This window comes from Xiphophorus couchianus, chromosome 5 (assembly GCF_001444195.1).
Source record: "Xiphophorus couchianus chromosome 5, X_couchianus-1.0, whole genome shotgun sequence".
Classification (NCBI taxonomy): Eukaryota; Metazoa; Chordata; class Actinopteri; order Cyprinodontiformes; family Poeciliidae; genus Xiphophorus; species Xiphophorus couchianus.
In genome coordinates this window covers 36188201-36208083 of record NC_040232.1, presented here as the reverse complement: position 1 = coordinate 36208083, position 19883 = coordinate 36188201, and the positions used below count along the sequence as shown (strand labels likewise).

The window sequence follows — 19883 nt, the reverse complement described above, 5'->3', positions numbered from 1 at the left end:
CAAACCGGAAGTTGAAAATATTCCGAGGGACATTGAATGCAGCTTTCAGATAAACAGACGTGCAACATGCAGACAGAGGACGAGTCTAAGAGTGCAGGGAAACACTTTGTAATGCTGACATTTGTTTAAAGCGGAGGCTGCTTTGGCTGCGGTATTTTGTGCCTGAGAAGTTCAAAGTTCAGGTAAGAGCCTAACAATATGACGCTCCTTCCAGCTAAAGCCAGAATATTAGCTAAAATGACTCTGCTGCTGAAGTTAGCCGACATTAAAATGCACTGAATGCTACATATTAGCACACCTTAGTCTTCGGTAGCTATCTGCTGCACTTAAAGCGATAATACTTGAACATACGTTGCTATTAGTAACAGAGGCGGCATTTCTCTTTGTTGTTGTTTAACCTCCTTAACAACAGCAACTAGACACGAGAACCTATCCGCAGTACATGAAAGCATTTTTACTCCTGTCTTTTCGCTTCCCATATTATGCAATTTATTAATCACAAGAACGGGTTCAGTTGTAAATAAATGTGTTTAAATAAGTAGTTTTAAAGCACTAGGTTTTCAGTGATGCTTCATTTTTGCTGCTTGTGTTGGGTGTCGGATCATGTGACCATCCTAAACGGTGTTTGGTTTTTGTCCAACTCTGTGTGTGACAGACTAACATTATTACAATGGTGTCTTATAAGAGGCTGAATCCTGAAAACGTTCAGTTTTCTGGTGCACTTTTATCAGAAGAGCATCATCGTCCGGCTCAAGAAGATGTGGCCGTGAGTAAATTATTGTTTTCCTTGTATTTTTGTGATTATTTGATGGACCCCCTGTTATTAAATGGAAACTCCGAAAACAGAAGTTGGTCTCTTTATTTGTTTACACGTAGACAATTTCTGTTTGCAAGTATGGATTTTTAAGGAGCAGATATTACCTGGGATATTGCACAAACAATCATTATTTTAAATGACAGCTTAGTGTAGTAATTTACATGTTTTATTTTTTAACATATCCTTTCTGGCAGCTTGTCATTCAGTGCTGTTGTCCGGGTGTTAAGGTGAGGCCCAACACATTTACTGTCACAAGTGGAGCTTTACAGCTTTTACCAAGATGCTCCACTTGCTTTAGATGTGTAAAACTTAGCTAGAAATTTATTTGGGTTTATTTCAAATGTAACGGACAAAGAGATGAAAAAGAAAGCGAGAAAGGTAAGGAATAGGTTCAAAAGTAAAGGAGATAGGAGTAGAGGAGAGACCGAAGTACTGGGAGAACAGAAGTCACCATCCTTGAAGTCTGCCTCTAAACCTGAAGAAAAGGAAACAAACAAACTGAGAAACAACAACAACAAGCCACTGCATTAATTTATTATTTTCTTTAACTCTTCTCAGGTGCCACAGCCAGACAGCACCTCTCTGCTCCCCAGAAGGCTGTCATGCTCAATCACCAAAGCTGTGCTGATACTCGGCAGCCTGCTGCTGGTCCTGTTCGGGGGCTGGCTGCTGCACACCATTTACTGGCTGCGCACCACATCCGGCCAGGCGCACAGGCCGCCGCCGCCAGCGCCAGGGCAGGCTCTGGGCCCCGTCTTACAAGCAGACATAAACGACACGGCGACCGCTGCACGTTCCAAAGCTTGCAGTGCTATCCCAGAGGCGTGGAGGTTCGATTGCTACCCCGAGAAAGCGGTGGTTGTGACCCGGGAGTTGTGCCAGGCCAGGAGCTGCTGCTTCATCCCCGCTTCTGGTTCAACTAGAGGCAGATCCAGGAAAAATGGTATCCCCTGGTGTTTCTATCCCCCTGACTTCCCCTCATACTCTTTGGTGTCATCGAAAGAGACGTCGATGGGACTCAAAGGCACCTTGGTAAAAGATGTGAAGACTTACTACCCTGGAGACATCCTCACTCTGGAGATGGAGATAAGACACGAAACGGACACGCGCCTGCGTGTCAGGGTGAGTACAGGAGCAGTTTTAGTCTTCCAAACCGGCTCTGGAGATTCCTGGGTAGTGGAGCATGCTCTATAAGATTTAGGGATCTTTGTTCTGGAGATTATCCTGAGAAGTTTTGGGGTCATGATTGGTTTTATGAAAGCGTAGTTTGAAGAGATAAAGAAAATGCTGAAGGAGGAGGTCATTAAATTTGCCCCTTTTTGTATTACAAAACAATATCTGTTTGACTTTCTAAATCAATGTAGACTTTGTTCTGAACTGCAGTTAGCGGCGCAAACTTTAGATGTTTCTTGACAACAAAATGTATTTATTTTGTTCTTTATCTGTATCACGCAGACTGATACTTACTCACCATTTATCTAAAAGAGGTTGCAAAGACGGTTCAAAGTTTGAACAATGCCCTGTGATGCTACTGTGTCTGTGTCTTGTGTAGGAAGATAATCAGCTTAAAGCAGATAATACCCCAGCGTCACTTACTGTACTGTATACTGTAACATATGATTTGATCTCCAGCTAATGGCACCTGACCTGAATTCATTTAGGACAAGTCAGAAAATGTTGTGACACGAGCGTCACAACACAAAGACAGCTAATGGAGGCGCCACAGAATTGATTGATTTATTTATTTTTTACCGATAATGGTTCCCTTACTTGTAGTAGAAACATGTCATTTGACCCTGAGCTTGTTGGAAAAGGATGTTTGTGAGTGGTGGAAGCTAGCAAGCCTCAGAGCTGGCAAGTTAAACAGCTAGCAACAGCCTGTTCACATCCACTAAAAGTGATGTAAACGTTTTTCAGTTGCATTAAGTTGGATGAATCAGTAAAAGAACTACAACCAATATTAATGTACCAGAATCTGCACCAATCAGATGCTCTGTGTGCAATGATGAACAGTCAATGTTTTTCTACAAACTTAGGTGAACCTTTTTGCTGAATTTCAGATAACAGACCCCTCCAGTTCACGCTTCGAGGTCCCACTCTCTGTCCCCACTGCCACCAAGAAAGCAGAAAACACCAAGTACGTCGTAGAGCTTTCAAAGCAGCCCTTTGGTCTCGTGGTGAAGAGGAAGTCTACAGGAACCGTGCTGTGAGTCTGACCCTAAAATATTTCAGTTTTGCTTTTTTTCCCTTACGTTTTTATTTATTAACACCTCTGTTTTGCTCGGTTATCATGAATTCCCTCCACTATCTTTCCTTGTGCTGAGAATGTGAACAAGATAAGAAGATCCTAAGAGAACTAAACAGAAGAGGTTTTGTTTTTGAAAGATCCTTTTCTCTTTATCTCTTTGTTTGCAACAACTTACATGGGTAGCAGTCCAAAAATAATAAAAAATTTTTTTTTAAAATTACGGTTCAGTCCTTGCATCAGTTTTAAATCCAGGCTGCAATTTTGGTTTGTTTCAATCTAGAGTGTTGGTCTAGTCACTGACTTCATGGATATTCCATCAATAAATGTTTAGGATATTTTAAATGACATTGTGCAGACATTCAACAATAAAAGCAGCTTAAACACTTGGTTTTTAATTTTTTTTCAAATTAAAGTTTTGATATACGAGATGTACGTGAATGCACCATTAAAGCACCGCTGTTGGGAAAACCGCTTCCTGTTAATGTGTTGTCACATCTCATGTTCATATTCTGCTTGACATTGTTTCAAGTAGGGCTGAGAGAATAAAAAAAATTATATTAACGATCAACTAATTTAGTTAGCGATTAACCATTAGCTGGAGCATAAAGTCTAAAATAAAGGCAATTTCCTGAAAAAACACCAACATATTCAGAGCAGTAATTAAGGCAAAACTGTACAAAAATATATACATTTAGTATTTAAGATAAAAACACATCTATCTGTAAATATGTCTTCCCCAAAACTCCTCAAGTGGCCTAGTTTTAGTGACTAGTTCAGATTTCCTGAAGAAACGCTACGTTATTGCATTTTAGGTAAAAACATGTTTATTTTCTCATTTAAATGTTTATTATTATTATTATTATTGCTTAAAAAAGATTTTTAAATGAAGAATCTGTAGACTGTGCCATTTTTTAAAAAGTGGATTGATCATCAGAATAACTGATTATATTTGCAACCCCTTCTACAAAGTCTCCGTTATATGCTTCCATAAAATCAGCCTCCACGGAGTAATGAATTTTTTTTGTTGTTTTTTCTCTCCCTCCTCCATCAGCCTGAACACCACAGTGGCGCCGCTCTTCTACGCTGATCAGTTCCTCCAGCTCTCCACCGCCCTGCCAAGTCAGTTCATTTATGGCCTAGGTGAACACCGCTCCACCTTTCTGCACGACGTCCAGTGGAACACACTCACCATGTGGGCCAGAGATGTTCCTCCCACGGTAAACGCGCTAATCGTTGCTCTGTTTATGTTTCTCATCGCTACGGCGGCCTGGCCTTTGATCAAGGTAACGCAAATGATGCTTTACGGCCTTCGTTTTATTATTCTAACAGTGCCCGTATGAGTTTGGCTCTTATCTAAATGACCAGGCTGAAATTGTTTGTTTATTTGTTGTCCTGGTTTGCAGGAACAGACGAACCTCTACGGGGTTCATCCGTTTTATCTGGTGATGGAGGACGGTGGGGATGCACACGGCTTCTTCCTGCTGAACAGCAACGCCATGGGTCAGATGTGCCGTCGATTAGATCTACAGTACTAGTTACTGTACACAAAGCGGTGAAAAGCACAGAGTTTTGCAACAGTGTGAATAATGCAGTGTGAAAAATGAAGAAATCCTAGAAAAGCGGAAGTTTGTTTTTCATGTGTTTACTTTCAGTTATGTGATTCAACCTCAACTTCCCAGTGTTGCTAAAGAGCCTCGACATTTGACATGTAATCGTTTATTTGTTTGGGATCATTCCAATTACTGCAAAGCAGACATAAAATGGAAAATGATTCAAATTGTTTTTCAGGCAGATGTTTTTTTTATGTCTATTCCTCTTCTGGCTCTAAATGTGAGCCATTACTCTGAGAGAGTAATAATCACATTATTTCAAATATTACATTTTATGGGGAAAAAACTTCCACCGGTTCCACGTTGATATGTTGGTGCACAAATCTTATTATTAGGAATGGCTAATAATAATACATGTTGGACTTTTACCGATGGATTTTAACTGTTATTTTCGTGATTAAAATTAAACACAAAGCTCAAATATCTACTGACACAACCCTATTTGGTCTCCCCTAGTAATGCTTTATTAAATGCCAACATGTGAGAAAATTTAAATGAACTGTTTTAAATTAGTTTGTGTCCATTTCAAGACCACTAAATAGTTATGTAAATTTTACAAATTATTTTACTTAAAAAAAAAAATTCTTTGTGGCTGTCTTGACAGTAAAGTCTGTGGGGAAAAAATAGAACTGCTCTGCCCTCTCCCAGTACTACAGTTAACGTTTAAAAAAAAAAGAACCGCTCCCAACCAAAAACAACCAATCAAAGGCAGGGGGAGGATCTTAGCGCTGTCAATCAACCTCTTGTGGTTGCTGCTAAATGTGCCACTGGTAGAGAAACAACTTAACGGCCTAAGAAAACAGTTTTAACGTCCATCATCGGTGGCTATGCTAACTAGCATTAGCATTCATGGAAGACTAGTGGTCCACCTTCATTAATTCTATGACATTGTACAATTTCTACTAAGCTTAAAGTGGCCAGGATTTCTACCCATAGAATTAAGTCTGGCAGTTCAGTCGAGACGAGTTTCGTCTGAGGGACATGTGCATCCAGTTCTTGTTTTTAAAATTCAGTCTTGTAGTTATTTGTTGTCTGTTGATCACCCCATTAGAGCAAAAAAACCCATTTCAGATGCATAATTAAGAGCCTAAAAATAATGACATTTAAGTCCATTTTGAGGTTGTGACTGTTGCAGCTCTTGTTAGGTTTGCTGCGGATTTGTAAACGAAGGCTTTGTTTTCAGTTTCAAGCTACTTTCTTTTGCGTTTGATCAGATGTGGCCCTCCAGCCGGGCCCCGCCCTGACTTGGCGTAGCATCGGAGGAATCCTGGACTTCTACGTGTTCCTCGGTTCGGATCCCGGTTCGGTCGTTCAGCAGTACGTGGAGGTCATAGGTCAGTGAGAGTGCTTTGACGAAGACGCATGACTGAAACGACTTGTAGCTGGTCGTCTTGGAACACTGAAAGAAAAAGACGGAACAACGACTTACAAAAAACAGACAGAAATGGTGAAATGTATCACTTTGAGATCTGTTTGTTTTCTGATATTTCTTCCTTCCAACTGATTTTCTCACAGGACAGCCAGCCATGCCAATCTACTGGGCCTTAGGGTACCACCTCTGTCGCTGGGGCTACAAGACCAGCAATGCCACCTGGGAAGTTGTCAAGAGAATGAGGAATTATGGGATACCGCAGGTGAATATTTATTAGTATCAGTCGTCCCTTTTTGCTGTTGTTGTTGTTGAAATTATGCTATGAATTGTTACATAACAACAAAGGCCAAAAGTAATTCTCAAACAAGCCTTCTCTGAACTGTCACATGTCTTCTGTTTTGTTTTTATTACATACAGCTAAGACTCTTTGTTTCTATAAAACCCAAAATAGAAAATTTCTAGTTGTTTCTCTTAATTTCAGTAATAGTAACTTAAAACCTTTTTGGAAAATTCAAAATCTATTGTTTCAGTTTTTAATTATCCCCCAGTGGGCCGAGAGAGGCAGCTCATCGTCCATTGATTTTCTTTTATTTTTTAAAAAAAGGTAATATTTTCAGTTTGTTAAAATTTATGTCATGAATTCAAATTCCTTTGTCTTTGTGGATGAAAGCACAACAAAATCTAAAAAAATTGCAGTTCTACCTTGAAATTAGAGCTAAATAAATAACTAAAGAGTAAATAAAAATATGTTTAAAACAAATGGAAACAGCAGGGATGTTATGTTGAAGATATTAGAAACATTGCAGTTAATATGTATTGATATTGTACTAAGAATATTACGATTGTTCAGGGTATAGAGGAAGCTGCGGTGGTCGGAGCAATTAATTGAAATGAACATGTTAAAGTCCAGGCCAAAAATGATTTATTAATTCATTTGAGGCATGCTCACTGCAAAGCATGGTGGAGGATCTGTAATGCTGTGGGACTTTTTGTCCTTCAAAAGCCGAGGGAGGTTTGTAGGAGTTCATCATGAACTCTCCTTTGTTTTATACACCAGAAACACTTGCAGGTATAAATGCTTATATAGTCACACTTCAGTATTTTCCCTGTGTTCTTCGGTAGAAAGTTGTTGCCAAATTCACTGTTGTCTTTGTTCACAAAGACAAAACAGTCACTGAATCACCAGGACATTTTGAGTAAAGACCATTTAAAAAAAGACATTAAAAATGGCTTGTCGGGTCACCAGCATAACAATCCAAAACAGCTGGTTATGGTGCATTGGACACATAATCACCAGAGTTGTATATTGTTCATAACGACTCTCTGTTTCCAGGACGTCCAGTGGAATGACATCGACTACATGGACCAAGCTAAAGACTTCACCTTTGACCCGACGAACTTCAACACCCTTCCGGACTTGGTGCGGGACCTGCACGCTCACAACCAGACCTACGTCATGATAATGGTCCGTAGAAGCGCTCATTCGCCGTGGATCCGATTGGAAGCGTGCGTCTGACCGGGTTCTTCTCCCGCCTGCAGGACCCAGGAATCAGCAGCACACAGCCGGAGGGCTTCTACTGGCCCTTCGACGAGGGACTGAAGAGAGGAGTCTTCATCAAGGACGCTGAAGGGAAGACGCTAATCGGGAAGGTGAGAGAGGAGCCGCCTTATGACATCAGCTGGTCACGTCTCCACTCGTGGTTTTCACAAGACTCGATCAGACTGTTTCTGCAAGATAAGAAGCTGTCGCTGCAGCTGGAGGTTTGGACAGGCAGTTCAATGCCGTGATAGCTGTTCCTCCCAGATTAGATTTAGGTGCGCAAGACTTCCAGTGGGTTACATTTAGACAGCAGCATCAGTTTTAAATACCAGGCTTGATGAGAGGTGTTTGTTTAAAGGGGCGGTATTATATAATATCAACTTTTTGAGCTTTTTGAGCACCTAAAACACACCTGGAGTGTTGATTCTTTCATGTTTGAGAAATCCTTTAATCTTCCCGTGGCCACCATTCAGCTGTGCAAAACACCTGGGTGGACCTAGCTCCGCCTTCGAGGACGAAGCTCCGCCTCAGAGCCGCAGTTTCCAAGTTTCCGACCATCGGCCTTATGCCCCACTCAGCTCCTTCAGACTAGCCAGCAGCAAACAGCTGGTGGAAATGAACATCTGCTGAGCTTGTTGCCGGAGCTGCTTCTCAGTGAAACGCTGGTAAAGGAGCCATGTTGTGCCTTTTTATGAAAGCAGAGTTTCAGAAAGGAGTTTCTTAAAGCGACAGCCAAGTTTCAAGGCGTTAAATTATGAAGCAAAATTTCATTTAAATCATATTTGATATAAAATGCTGTGTATGTCATATTTGATATACACAGCATTTTATATCAAATATAATTTGATATAAAATTAGATTAGATTTAGGTTGACTGGATAATTGGAAAAACATGCAACCAGCGATTACTGGTGCTGGAAGTTTAGATTAGTTGTTCCAGATTCTTCCTGACTTTTTTTTTTTTTTAATTTGCTGTTTACAGTATTGACTCACTGATACTGCTGGGTCAATATATTGTGCAGCTATCATATATTTGTAAACCCAGCCTGTTACTTTGAGCTCGCATATCTTTAAGAATATCTTTAGCCCAGTCATGAGTGTTTTAAAAAGGTTCAAATGATTACATCAGACCAATAGTAGAAGATTTTTAAAAACAGAATCGCGGGCTTAGTGAAAAGTGTGTTTAATACTTGCTTAAAGGTTGTTGTTTTTAATCTGAGACTCATCGTAGAGCCATTATTTTCTCAGCTGAGGCCTGGTGGGCGTGATTTTTGTTTTGTTTTTTTATCCCTACAGATGTTTCTTCTTCTCTGCTTTCCTTGTAGGTGTGGCCTGGTCTGACAGCATTTCCGGACTTCTCCGATGAGGCGACGCATGAATGGTGGTATGAAAACCTGCAGAGGTTTCATGAGAAGGTGCCATTTGATGGATTGTGGATTGTAAGTAAAACAAACAAAAAATATATTGTTTTAAATTTAAACATTTTATTAATCGGTGCCTTGGGTTTGTAGTTATACCGTTTGAACTTGTTCATATTTTGTAATGTCTTAGCAAAGGCTATTTGCTCCTTGTAAGCATCTTTTTTTCTACCCAACTATTAGTTGGTTAATGCAAAAAGTCATCCACAGATCGGCCTACACTATATTTATGTTAAGTCTAGGAGAAAGAGCTCAGGTTCTGACACTTTATTAGAAATAATATTTTAGCTGCAGATGCATCCTTAGTCTCGAACAATCAAGCGTACAGTAAAGAAAGATTACGTTATTGCATTTTAGGAATTAAAATGTTTGTTTTTCTTGAGTTGTCATTTTTTAAACTGATTTTTAATATTCTGTAAAATCAGCGCAAGTGGTTAAATAAAAAAAATTAGTAGATTGTGTCAATTTTTTAATCTGATTAATAGTTAGAACAACTGATTACTAAAATAATTAGTTGCAGCCCTACCCTGTTGTAGAGAATCCCAATAAAATATGATAAAGTCTGAGGTTCTGTTGTGACTACACTTTTTTTTTTTTGACACTGTTTTCGTTTTGCTTTAGGACATGAACGAGCCGTCAAACTTCCTGGATGGATCTACTGTTGGCTGTCCGTCAAACAGTCTGGAAAATCCTCCGTATACGCCAGGTAGAAGACGACAAACCGAAACGTCCTCCAACGTACGAGCCGTCCATACGCCGCCACACAACCTTGTGTCGTCTTCTTTTTTCTTCCAGGTGTGCTGGGAGGTTTGCTCAGATCTAAAACTGTATGCGCCTCTGCACAGCAGAAACTGTCAACGCATTATAACCTGCACAGTCTCTATGGACTCATGGAAGCTAAAGCCACCTCTAGGTCTGGACTTTAGATACGGAGCATGGAAGTTGCCAGGAAGCTACGCATACACGTTTTCTTCCCCTAATCTTTTGTTTTCTTTGTTTTGTGTTTTATTCAGTGCTCTGAAGAGGATTTTAGCAAAGAGGCCGTTTGTGATCTCACGCTCCACGTTCCCCAGTCATGGCTCGTATTCAGGGCACTGGCTGGGAGACAACAGGAGCCACTGGAAGGACCTTTACACCTCCATCGCAGGCTAGTCACGTTTCCTTACATTTACAAGAGTATTGTGATGTGTTGCTGTAAACGTTACTGTAAAGGACAAACGTCTTCCTCGCCTTCACCATCAGCCGTGTTACTGCGGGATTTCTGGTGAATAATTAAAACGGAAGTTCATTTTTCCTTCAAACGACGTATTAGGGGCCATTGTAGATATAAAAAATCTTTTTAAAAAAAGGAGTACATTTCCACCAAAGAATTCAGGAATTTTAAGATAAATCTCTGAAATGTTCTAGAAAAAAGCTTAGCTTGTTTCTGAGCTTGAAAAGTCAGAGATTTGCTAGAAAACAAATCTGAAATTTACTAGAAAGATAGTGGAAATCTGAGTTTCGAAAATCTAAAATGTTTTACTTTTGAAACCAAAGGTTTTCTAGAAAAGATCTGAAATTGTTCTCAACATGTCAGAGTTCTTTTTTTGCAGAAATTTACTTTTTTTTTTTTCTTTATCTACCACGACCCTAACGCACTGCATGTTTTGTAAATGCAATTTCCCCACCAGGTGGCACTAAATTCCACACTCTCTCCTTGTTATTCATTTTGTACTTATTTTTATTTCTCTCTTCATTTCCACCAGGTATGTTGACCTTTAACCTTCTGGGCATCCCGTTGGTGGGAGCAGACGTCTGCGGCTTCAGCGAGGAGCCGCAGGAGGAGCTGTGTGTCCGCTGGACTCAGCTGGGAGCTTTTTATCCCTTCGCAAGAAACCACAACTCCCTTGACATGAATGTAAGGATGAATGAAACCGGCTTTGTTTTGGTAAAAAAAAATGGGTGTAAAATGACAGATATCTAAACAGGATTTTAGCAAAACACTCAATGCTGCAGATAATATTTCAGTTATTAAATTTAACAATAAATTGGTTTAACAGGCTATGTTTATAGTTATGTAAGGAAAGCAAGGTTTTGATTTCAGATGGGGGAAAAAAAACAAAACGTGTGTCGGTCAAAATGACAGATGGTCTTCAAATCTGAGTCTGTAGAATAGAGAGAAGTACATCGTGATCAGCTTGAGTAACTTCTACTTGTTAGCATCGCAACAGTTTAATCTCTCTGGGTGTTTTTACTCATCCATCTAATAAAGTTTTATTTAGCTGAAGCTGCTAATAGCGCAATACAAGAAACGGTGGAAAAAACCCAAAACATTCTGTCTGCTTCTCCTTATTTTTTTCTCTTTTCTTTTGCATTTCTTTATTTTTTCCTTTATTTTCTTTGTTTCCAACCTTATTTCTTTCCTTATGTATTTATTTTTTTGTTATTTTTGTAAAAGTGACGAATATATGAATAACGTTTTGTTGTTTTCCAGCCTCAGGATCCGACCGCTTTTAGCCCGTCGGCCCGTACGGCCATGAAACAGGCTCTGCTGCTGCGTTACTCCTTCTTCCCGTTCCTCTACACCCTCTTTCATCACGCTCACGTTAAAGGGCACACTGTAGCTCGGCCGCTCATGTTTGAGTGAGAACAACTTTTCGCTTTTCTTAATATTTATTTTACCCTTGTACTGAACTCTGATTGACCCGTGGCCCTGTGCAACCACCAGGTTTCCCAAAGACGTAAAAACTTACGGCATCGACAGTCAGTTTCTCTGGGGGAGGAGCTTATTGGTGACTCCAGTGTTGGAGCCTGGAGTGGACTATGTGGACGGGTACTTCCCAGAAGGCCTGTGGTATGACTATTACACCGTAAGTCTACTTATCATAAACATAAGTAAGCAGTTATTACATAAAGGGTAATAACTCATCTCTGCTCGTCCCGTTTTACTTCCCAGGGTGACTCTGTGAGCAGCAAAGGGGAAAAACTTCGCCTCAGCGCACCAATGGATAAAATCAACCTGCATCTGCGTCAGGGCTCCATTATTCCAACACAGGTGTGGCACTTTAGTTGGACTTGTTTTGTTTTCCTCAACCTTTAGGGCCTGGAAGTACAAATATTCTGATATTTAGTGTTCCACTTTCACTGAACAGACTACATTAGTGGTTCCTAGTAACGTTGGGTACAAATAGAAAGAAACCTGGTAATGTAATTTAAATGCAGATGGAACAACAAGTGCAGGTTTTTAAAGGTCATTCAGTTTTTCCCTGCAGTATTTGTGTTGAATTTCTACAAAGAATGATGTTAAAATACCAGTAATACTTCTTTAGATCTGTTTTCCTCATTAGTTTGGAATCAGTTTTTTGTTTTTTAAATCCATCCTTTTTTTTCTTATCTTAATTCTAAAAGTAGAAATAAAAAGCTTGTTCTTTAAGAACATCTTTATACAATCTGGAGATGTTTACGCGTTTTCCAGATTTTGGATATGTGTAGAAAAGCAAGAACTTGACTTTATTTGTCCATCCATTGTTCTGTTTTCATGTCTGTTCATCCATCTGTCCTTCTGTCTGTCCATCTGTTGACCATTATCCATTTATGTTTTACTGTCTAAAAGATCTGCCCATTTGTCTTCTCTTTAGTCTGTCTGTCCTGTCGCTCAGTCCATTCATCCATTCACCCTATAAACATGTGAGGAAGTTGGAGAAACCTTCCTCTGATCATATTTCTGTTGCTTCTGTTTGGATCTTCTGCTCAGGAGCCCAACGTGACGCTGTGGATCAGCAGCGGTCAGCCGCTGCACCTGGTCTCTGCTCTGTCTGACGACGGCTCGGCCAGCGGCGATCTGTTCTGGGACGACGGCGAAACCATCGACACCTACGAGACGGACCGGTACACATACGTTGTGTTCAACGTCTCCCAGGTGCAAAGAGTTTGTCCACCACTCTGGTCTAACCTTGCTTCACCTGGTCCCACTTTGTCAGGAGTTTTATTTCGCATGACATTGATGAGGCGTCCAGGTTTGATTTAAAGGAAGTGAGTCGACTGCAGTGAGTCTTAGCTGTAGTTGATCTCGTTTTCTAGAACACGATGACGTCCAGCGTGCTTCACAGCGACCAGGAAGGCTTGTTCCTCAGCATTGACTCGGTCTCGTTCTACGGGGTGAAGCAGAAGCCGAGCGCGGTGCTGGTGAATTCCCAGGAGTTTCCCTTCATCTACAGAAACAACCAGGTGAACTATGGGGTCACGGGAAAGGTCACATTGATAGCTGCGGCTGTTTTTTCGGGATGTGTGGCCAACGTTTACTACAGAAGCATTCTCATTTACGATCCTGATTAGATGCTCAGTTTACTTTAGAAACCATCTCAACCACTCGATACATTTCAAGTAGAAAGGCTCAATTTAAACTAAGCTCACAAAACAATGAAGCATAGTCCACAGATTGATGAATTTCTTAAAATAATACATGCTGTTTTTGACTTGAAATCCTGTTTTGAGTTATTTTCCTTTTCTTTGTCCCCTTTTTCATTTCCCCCCTGCAGGTCTTATCGGTAGCGAGCCTGAGCCTCAGACTCACCCAGAACTTCACCATCAGCTGGATGTAACAATCAGATCCAGGATTTTATTTCACACAGTACTGTGTTTTATCCTTTTAAATCTAAGACACTGGCTATATATATATATATGAACATGCCTGTAACTGTGACACTTCATTGCTGAACTACCTTTTAAAGCATGGGGTTTGATTCTTGCTCAATGCTTATAAACTACTCACTCAGCTCTGAGGGTCAGCCACTAGAGGGCAGTCTTTTCAAACATAACAAGCCTGTTTTTTGGACGTGGTCCCAAAAGCTCAGGTCAGACCCCAACTTTGGGTTATAAAACAGAATATGGGGGATCTTAGAAATGATTGCGCGTGTCATCGTTTACTATCATTCTCAGAATAGATTTAAAAACTCGTCATGGAAAGATAAAAAGACAAACTAACATTAAATTAGGCTGTTTTTGATGTATTTATGCTTTTCACAGAATTGTATGAAGTCAGAAACCAAAAGTTTGGGATTCGCCGATACAAAAAAAACAAATAGTTTTTTTTGTGATTAGTTGGAGGTGAAATGAATTGGAAGTGAGTTAACGTGCGCTTTGTTTTGAACAAGTTTTAGCCCAAAAAGTGTTCATGTTTTATACACTAACACTGATCTGCAAACTGTAGTTTGTGAACACTGCTTTTATTATTAAAACTATTCTAAATTAAAGCTTAATCGCAATTAAAAGGAACCTTTTAAGAACGAAATGTGCAATAAAGACAGGAGGATCATCCTCCTTCCTTACAATGTGACGAATCTCCATATAATTTTAAAAATTTCAGTGCAAATGAAGTTGCATGAGGATTTTATTTTATTTTTTTGGACTGTTGTTGCTGCAGTATTTTAAAGTTAGGAAGGAGATGCCTTATAATGAATGTTTTTTTTTTTTTCTTCTGTTAAAAGTTTTATTAGTTTTTACTGCTGTTCCCCACTAGAAGCCGGAGTGAGGTCGAGCAGAAAGACCTTTTGAAAAATGTTTTGTCTTGACTGGACGCAGTTCGATTCAGATTCAAATCCAGCTACGCTGATTGACATTTAAGTGACTTTAATGCTCATCTGAGTTTTGTTCTCACGTTCCTGTGTTTTAGTTTTGTAATGTAACGTCATCAATTATAAGCATTTTATGAACTTGTTTTGTTTTCATTTCCTTTCTCTCCTCAGAAACCAGAAATTAAACTATTTAAAACAGAAAAAGCCATAAAAGATCAAAAACAAATGGAGCTCTTGCTTTAGCTTCAGATGGCTGCTGTTTTCTTTAGGAAATAATTTTATGAATTTATTCTATCTGGGCGTTTCTTAATGTCGGGGGACAATTCATGTCGACATGAATTGTCATTTTAATTCTTTTCTTAAATTTCTGTGTTTATTTGATTTAGAAAATGCATTATTAGATTAACTACAACCAAAGTTTTTATTGTTTTTTGGATTAATAGATGTTTGGACTAAAAATTAAATTTTTTTCCCCCTTTAACAAAACATGTTTGTGTGGAGCAGTAGGTCAAAAGAACAATTCAAGGTGGAGAAAATTTATGTTGTTTTTTTTTTTTACTTCACAAGTAATGTCAATAAGCAACAATTTTGTTTTAATAAATTTTATTTTAAAATCTGCTGTGTTAAAAATGAATTTGTGTGATTTAGTGCTTCTGGTGTTTTGTGTATAAATTTAAATGTATTGGATCGTTTGCCTTTGCACACATCTTTATTGACATTTCCATCTTAATCCAATGAAAAGTCTTTTGCGCTACAATGAGGTTGTTTTTCAGCTGTATCAATATAGATGTATTTTGCAAAACTGCAATGGAAACACTTTTTCACATTACACGAGTCACATGAACAACACCCTGATATTACTACTGGCGGAGACGACGAAGAAGTGGCAGTAGGACAATGGTTTGTTTCTGGGGAGAGGTTCCGGGGGTTTTGTGTTATTCCAACATGTTGAATCCATAACTTTATAGTCGACTATAATTTCCCCCAAAACACCGCACACCTTGCCGCTCCCAAGTATAAGGGGCTTGTTGCTCCAACGCCTAAATGAGATGCTGACGTCTCCTCTGATTGGCTGATAGATGATGAGCGCTAGCACCATGGTTGAGTTATGAATATATCTCATGAACAAGCTTATTCACGCAGGACTTTAATTTCATTCCTTATTTAATGGAAATGCCGCAATTGTAAAATTGTGTTGTTTCTTTTGACGCTAGCAGAAAATAGCTTTCATTTATTCCATTTGTCTGACAGGTTAAGGTCAAAATTGTGCAAAATATTGAAATTCTTCTGCACCAAACTTTGCATTTAACACATCGATAGCTGTTTTTCTTGCAACTGCCAAACCCAGACTCATTTATGGGATTGGCAGAAAAAAAAAAGTGTAGGATGTATCACACCAGAGATCCATTTGCCTATGGAGTTTGTGTCTATCATTTTCATCCTTCTATTTATGGTTTTGATTGGAGAAAAAAAAGAATGCGTTCTTTCATGGTACTGGAACCTGACACAAGAGGGCACAACTTCCAGTGATTATTGTTTGACTTTTTTCCCCTCAACATTTTTTGCATGTTTCTTCTTATTTGTGAGTCTAAATCCACAACTCCTTGAAACAAAGCCAAACTCCTACTTTAGAATCTAATTGCTGCTTTATCTCTGATATCTATCTGGACATAGACATTCTAGTTAATGTTTATCTTTTTTTATATGTGCCACCACAGTCACTCTTGCTGTCATTAACAGTGTTGATTCCCTGCTGTGTTCTGGTATAAATCATACAAAGGCTTTCTCTTCATTATGTCCTTCCTCAGTTGTCCTCAGATGAACCTTCCACCACTTTCCCTCTTTATGACCTTTTCCTTTTGTCTATTGTTCTTGTCGCTGCAAAGGTACCGTTTTCCAGATAATTAGGCTTGTCCTTTTCCTCTTCTCTTCTCACAGAGCTGATTCATCTCAGCATTTTCCTTTTAAAATCCTGAACAATTCTCCAGAGCCTAATAAATGCCATCAAACCAGGAAGAGTTAAAAAAAAAAAAAAAAGGAGGGGGGAACTTGATGCAGAATTTTCTGAAAGTGTTCATGAGTCGTGACTCAAAAGCACAGAATGCACGCGGCTCCTTTTAAAAAGTGAAAGCAGACGTCTCATGTTCTCCTCCCCTCCATTATGGCGCAATGGGGCCGTTGTAGGTGGGGGGAACAATTTGTAAATTTCCACCAAACAAATCTCAGAAATTTAGTAGAAATAAAAAGGAAATTTGAGTTTAAAAAGTCAAAAATTTTGAAAAATGTTTTTTTTTTCTTGAAAATTTGTGAGATGAATCCAAAAATGTCGGGTTTTTGGGGGTTTTTTGGCAGAAATGGCCTTAATGGGGCGTCGTATTCCTCTGATAGCTGGCTTCAAGGTACACTCCACAACTGATCAACTAGACCTGCTGCAGACACGTTGTTGTTGGCAGCGTGTGACTTTTCTCAGGCTAAATGTTTCCAGATGGGCGTTTTGAAGGGGGCACATAGATCATTCAGCCTGTGGGGAGGAGAGAGAGAGAGGGAGAGAGAAAAGGAGCAGAGGGGGTCTGTTGAAAGCATTGTGCTCCACTGACGAGGACATTTCCTGTCTGGATTTGGGAGGATTAAGTATTTGTGGGGGAGTGTAAGCATGGACGGCATGTGGAAAAGAGAAGCGAAGAACAAAACATGTAGATGTTCACCACCGGGCCTGCGATGTGCATTTATGAAATGTGAAAAGAAAAGGCTTAATGCCATTAGAAACCATTTGTGTTGTTTCAGCTGCGGCTCGGATGTCGTTAGAGAAGAAGTTCTTTTCAAGTTGATTTTAAAGTGAAGCATCATTTTTGACATGTGGTTATTGTGTGGGTGAGTTTTGGGAGTCATAAAAGAAAAGCTGAGAGCAGTTTCATTGTTCTGTCCTATTTTTTTCCTCTGAAAGTTTTATTTTTGTTTTGTTTTTTAGCATTAGCTGGTGGTTGGATTCCTCACGCCAACAACACTCTGGGGCTTTTAGCTCGTTTTGTCTGTGTGAACGTAGAAAAGCACGAGGTGTTTTGTGGCTCCAACGTTTATGATGTAGCCACAGGTATGTATACTAAATTGAATACATGTTCTGATGAGGCTCCTCTCTGATTAAAAAGAACCCTTTAAAAATGAACGTTTCATATAGTATGTTTTCTGTGCTAGTGTCTTTTTACAACACAATAACCATGTTGACTTCAGTTGTTATAAAAATGCCGTATACATCAAATATGACTTTGCAGTTTGACGCCTGTGTTGCTTTAGGAAGCTCGCGCTCTTTAGCACGTCTTCGCAACAACGCTCTTCAATAAATAACAATATTATTTATTGCCTTTATTAACATGCACTCCATTTTGATTAGTTAGTTCATTAGTTATAAAACAAATGCAGTCAGGGTTAATTTATTATTCAGATAGGTAGGAAGTTTTCTCTCTTAGCAAAACCAATCAACAGCGTAGCTTGTCTAATTTCCCCGAATAGCAAGGAAAGAGTGCTCACTGTGCCCACTTGCTGTCACTAAGCGTTCATTTGACAAATTCCTCTTAAAGAGGCCTTTTTTAGTCAAGAGAACAAACCATTGTTGTATTCGCAGCAATAGTTAGTCACACTCTGCGTCTCTCGACAACACATCATACATGTCGACCTTCCTCCAAAGATTATTGCATCAGAAAAGTCCATTTAAAAATACGAGCCTGTTTGGAAAAATTTGTGAAGAAGAAAAGATTTAGTAGTACAGGTCTGAAGGATTTGGAGCTCAATAATCTGATCGACTATTGTCCTTAATATTGCATATTACTAGCTCTGTCCAACCCTCTATACAGTGGACAATGTGCAAAAATAATTAAATGCTTACTTGAAGTTGAGTTGGTAAAAAAAAAAGTGTGCTCACTTTTTGTTCTATGTGATGATAAAGTTGGATGAATGCAGAGCTGAATGGCATGAGTTTGCTTAGTCACTTGGAGATGAACGATTAAAAAACACTCAACTTAATAATATATAAATGTGTCCCTGAGCAAACTTCTATTGAGAAGGGTTTCTCCATCCAGCTTGAAACTCGGCTAAATAATGTTTCTGCCATCAGCTGTACTGTTTTATTTTTTGTTTCACTCTGGTGACAAAACACAAACTTAACATTCACATCTTGTCTTCAGAGAAAATACATTTTTAGTTTAAAACTCCTCCCCCAGCTGGCAGCGTCCCAAAGATGCCAGAGACTTTAAATTGGTTTGATGATTCATGTGACGTCCATTTAACTTCTGACTGTGACTAGGACAGTCAGATGACCAGATGAAATATAATGTGACATTTTCTTTAGGGAGGAATACATGAAGATGAAGTGGGAGAGCATGACTCAAACATGTCAAAAGTCATCTTGTAACCAGAGTTGGGTAGCAACTAGTTTCATTTACTTGAGTAACTTTTGGGGGGGGGGAAGTTTACTTTTAGGAGTATTTTTGTAACACTGTACTTTTTACTTTTACTCAAGTAACTTTATAATAAAGTATTACAACTTTCATTTGAGTAACATTTCTGGATCCTCTACCCACTGTGAGTAACAAAATGTTTTAACCAAAAGATCACCAGACAAACACACACCTACAGTCTTCGCTAAAGTTTCATCAGCTTTCTACAAAAAAAAAAGTGATTTGGAAAAAATGTTTTACAGGCAAACATTTTCTAATATTGTTTTCTAATAGACCAAGAATAGGAATCTGCAGCTCTCCTCTTCCGCTTTGACTCTGTTTATCTCGTTTCCTGGCTTGCACTACCAAAAAAATACCAATATGTTTCAACATACTCGAGGCAAACTGCAGAGGAAAAACAAGAAAGAGGAGTTTTGCTTAATTACCTAGATTCTGAAGACTAAAACAAAACCTCTTGCTCCTCCCATGTTAAAGTATCCCTGTTGCCTCTAATCTGTGTGGGTGAACGGTTTACAATCGCCACCCAAGTGCATTATGTCGACTTTTAGAGCCCGAGTTTTAAACTGTCATCATCAAACACAGCTTGTTCTTGTTAGGTTTTTGACCAGCGGTTTGAAGGAACACATGGCTCTTTAGCTGCTACATAAACTCCTCTTTTTGTGTTTTTCCACTCTATGCTAAAAGACTGGATCTACTTACATAATAACAGGTAGTAAGGCATTTCCACTTCTGCTGAACATCGATAGGCTGTGAATAAACTGATCAAATATGAGAAAATGTGTTTGCACAGTCAGTGAGAATAGAATTTCAAATTCTCCTTCTCACATATAAAGCCCTTAGTGAACAAGCTCCATCGTACTCCTTCCTGGAGGAGG

The 19883-nt window shown here is 39.2% G+C and overlaps 1 protein-coding gene across 1 annotated transcript; it reads left to right on the top strand.

Annotated features, from left to right (window-relative positions):
* Positions 1-32: 32 nt before the first annotated feature.
* gaa2 (alpha glucosidase 2) lies at positions 33-15173 on the top strand. The gene is made up of 21 exons (XM_028017062.1): positions 33-182; positions 656-766; positions 1376-1939; positions 2878-3023; positions 4117-4282; positions 4469-4565; positions 5890-6009; positions 6191-6309; positions 7381-7512; positions 7587-7697; positions 8913-9026; positions 9627-9711; positions 9801-9918; positions 10019-10152; positions 10751-10902; positions 11479-11627; positions 11713-11854; positions 11941-12039; positions 12739-12903; positions 13065-13211; positions 13523-15173. The coding sequence occupies exons 2-21, from the start codon at positions 671-673 to the stop codon at positions 13583-13585; spliced, it is 2919 nt and encodes a 972-aa protein (XP_027872863.1). The 5' UTR covers positions 33-182; positions 656-670; the 3' UTR covers positions 13586-15173.
* Positions 15174-19883: the final 4710 nt, after the last annotated feature.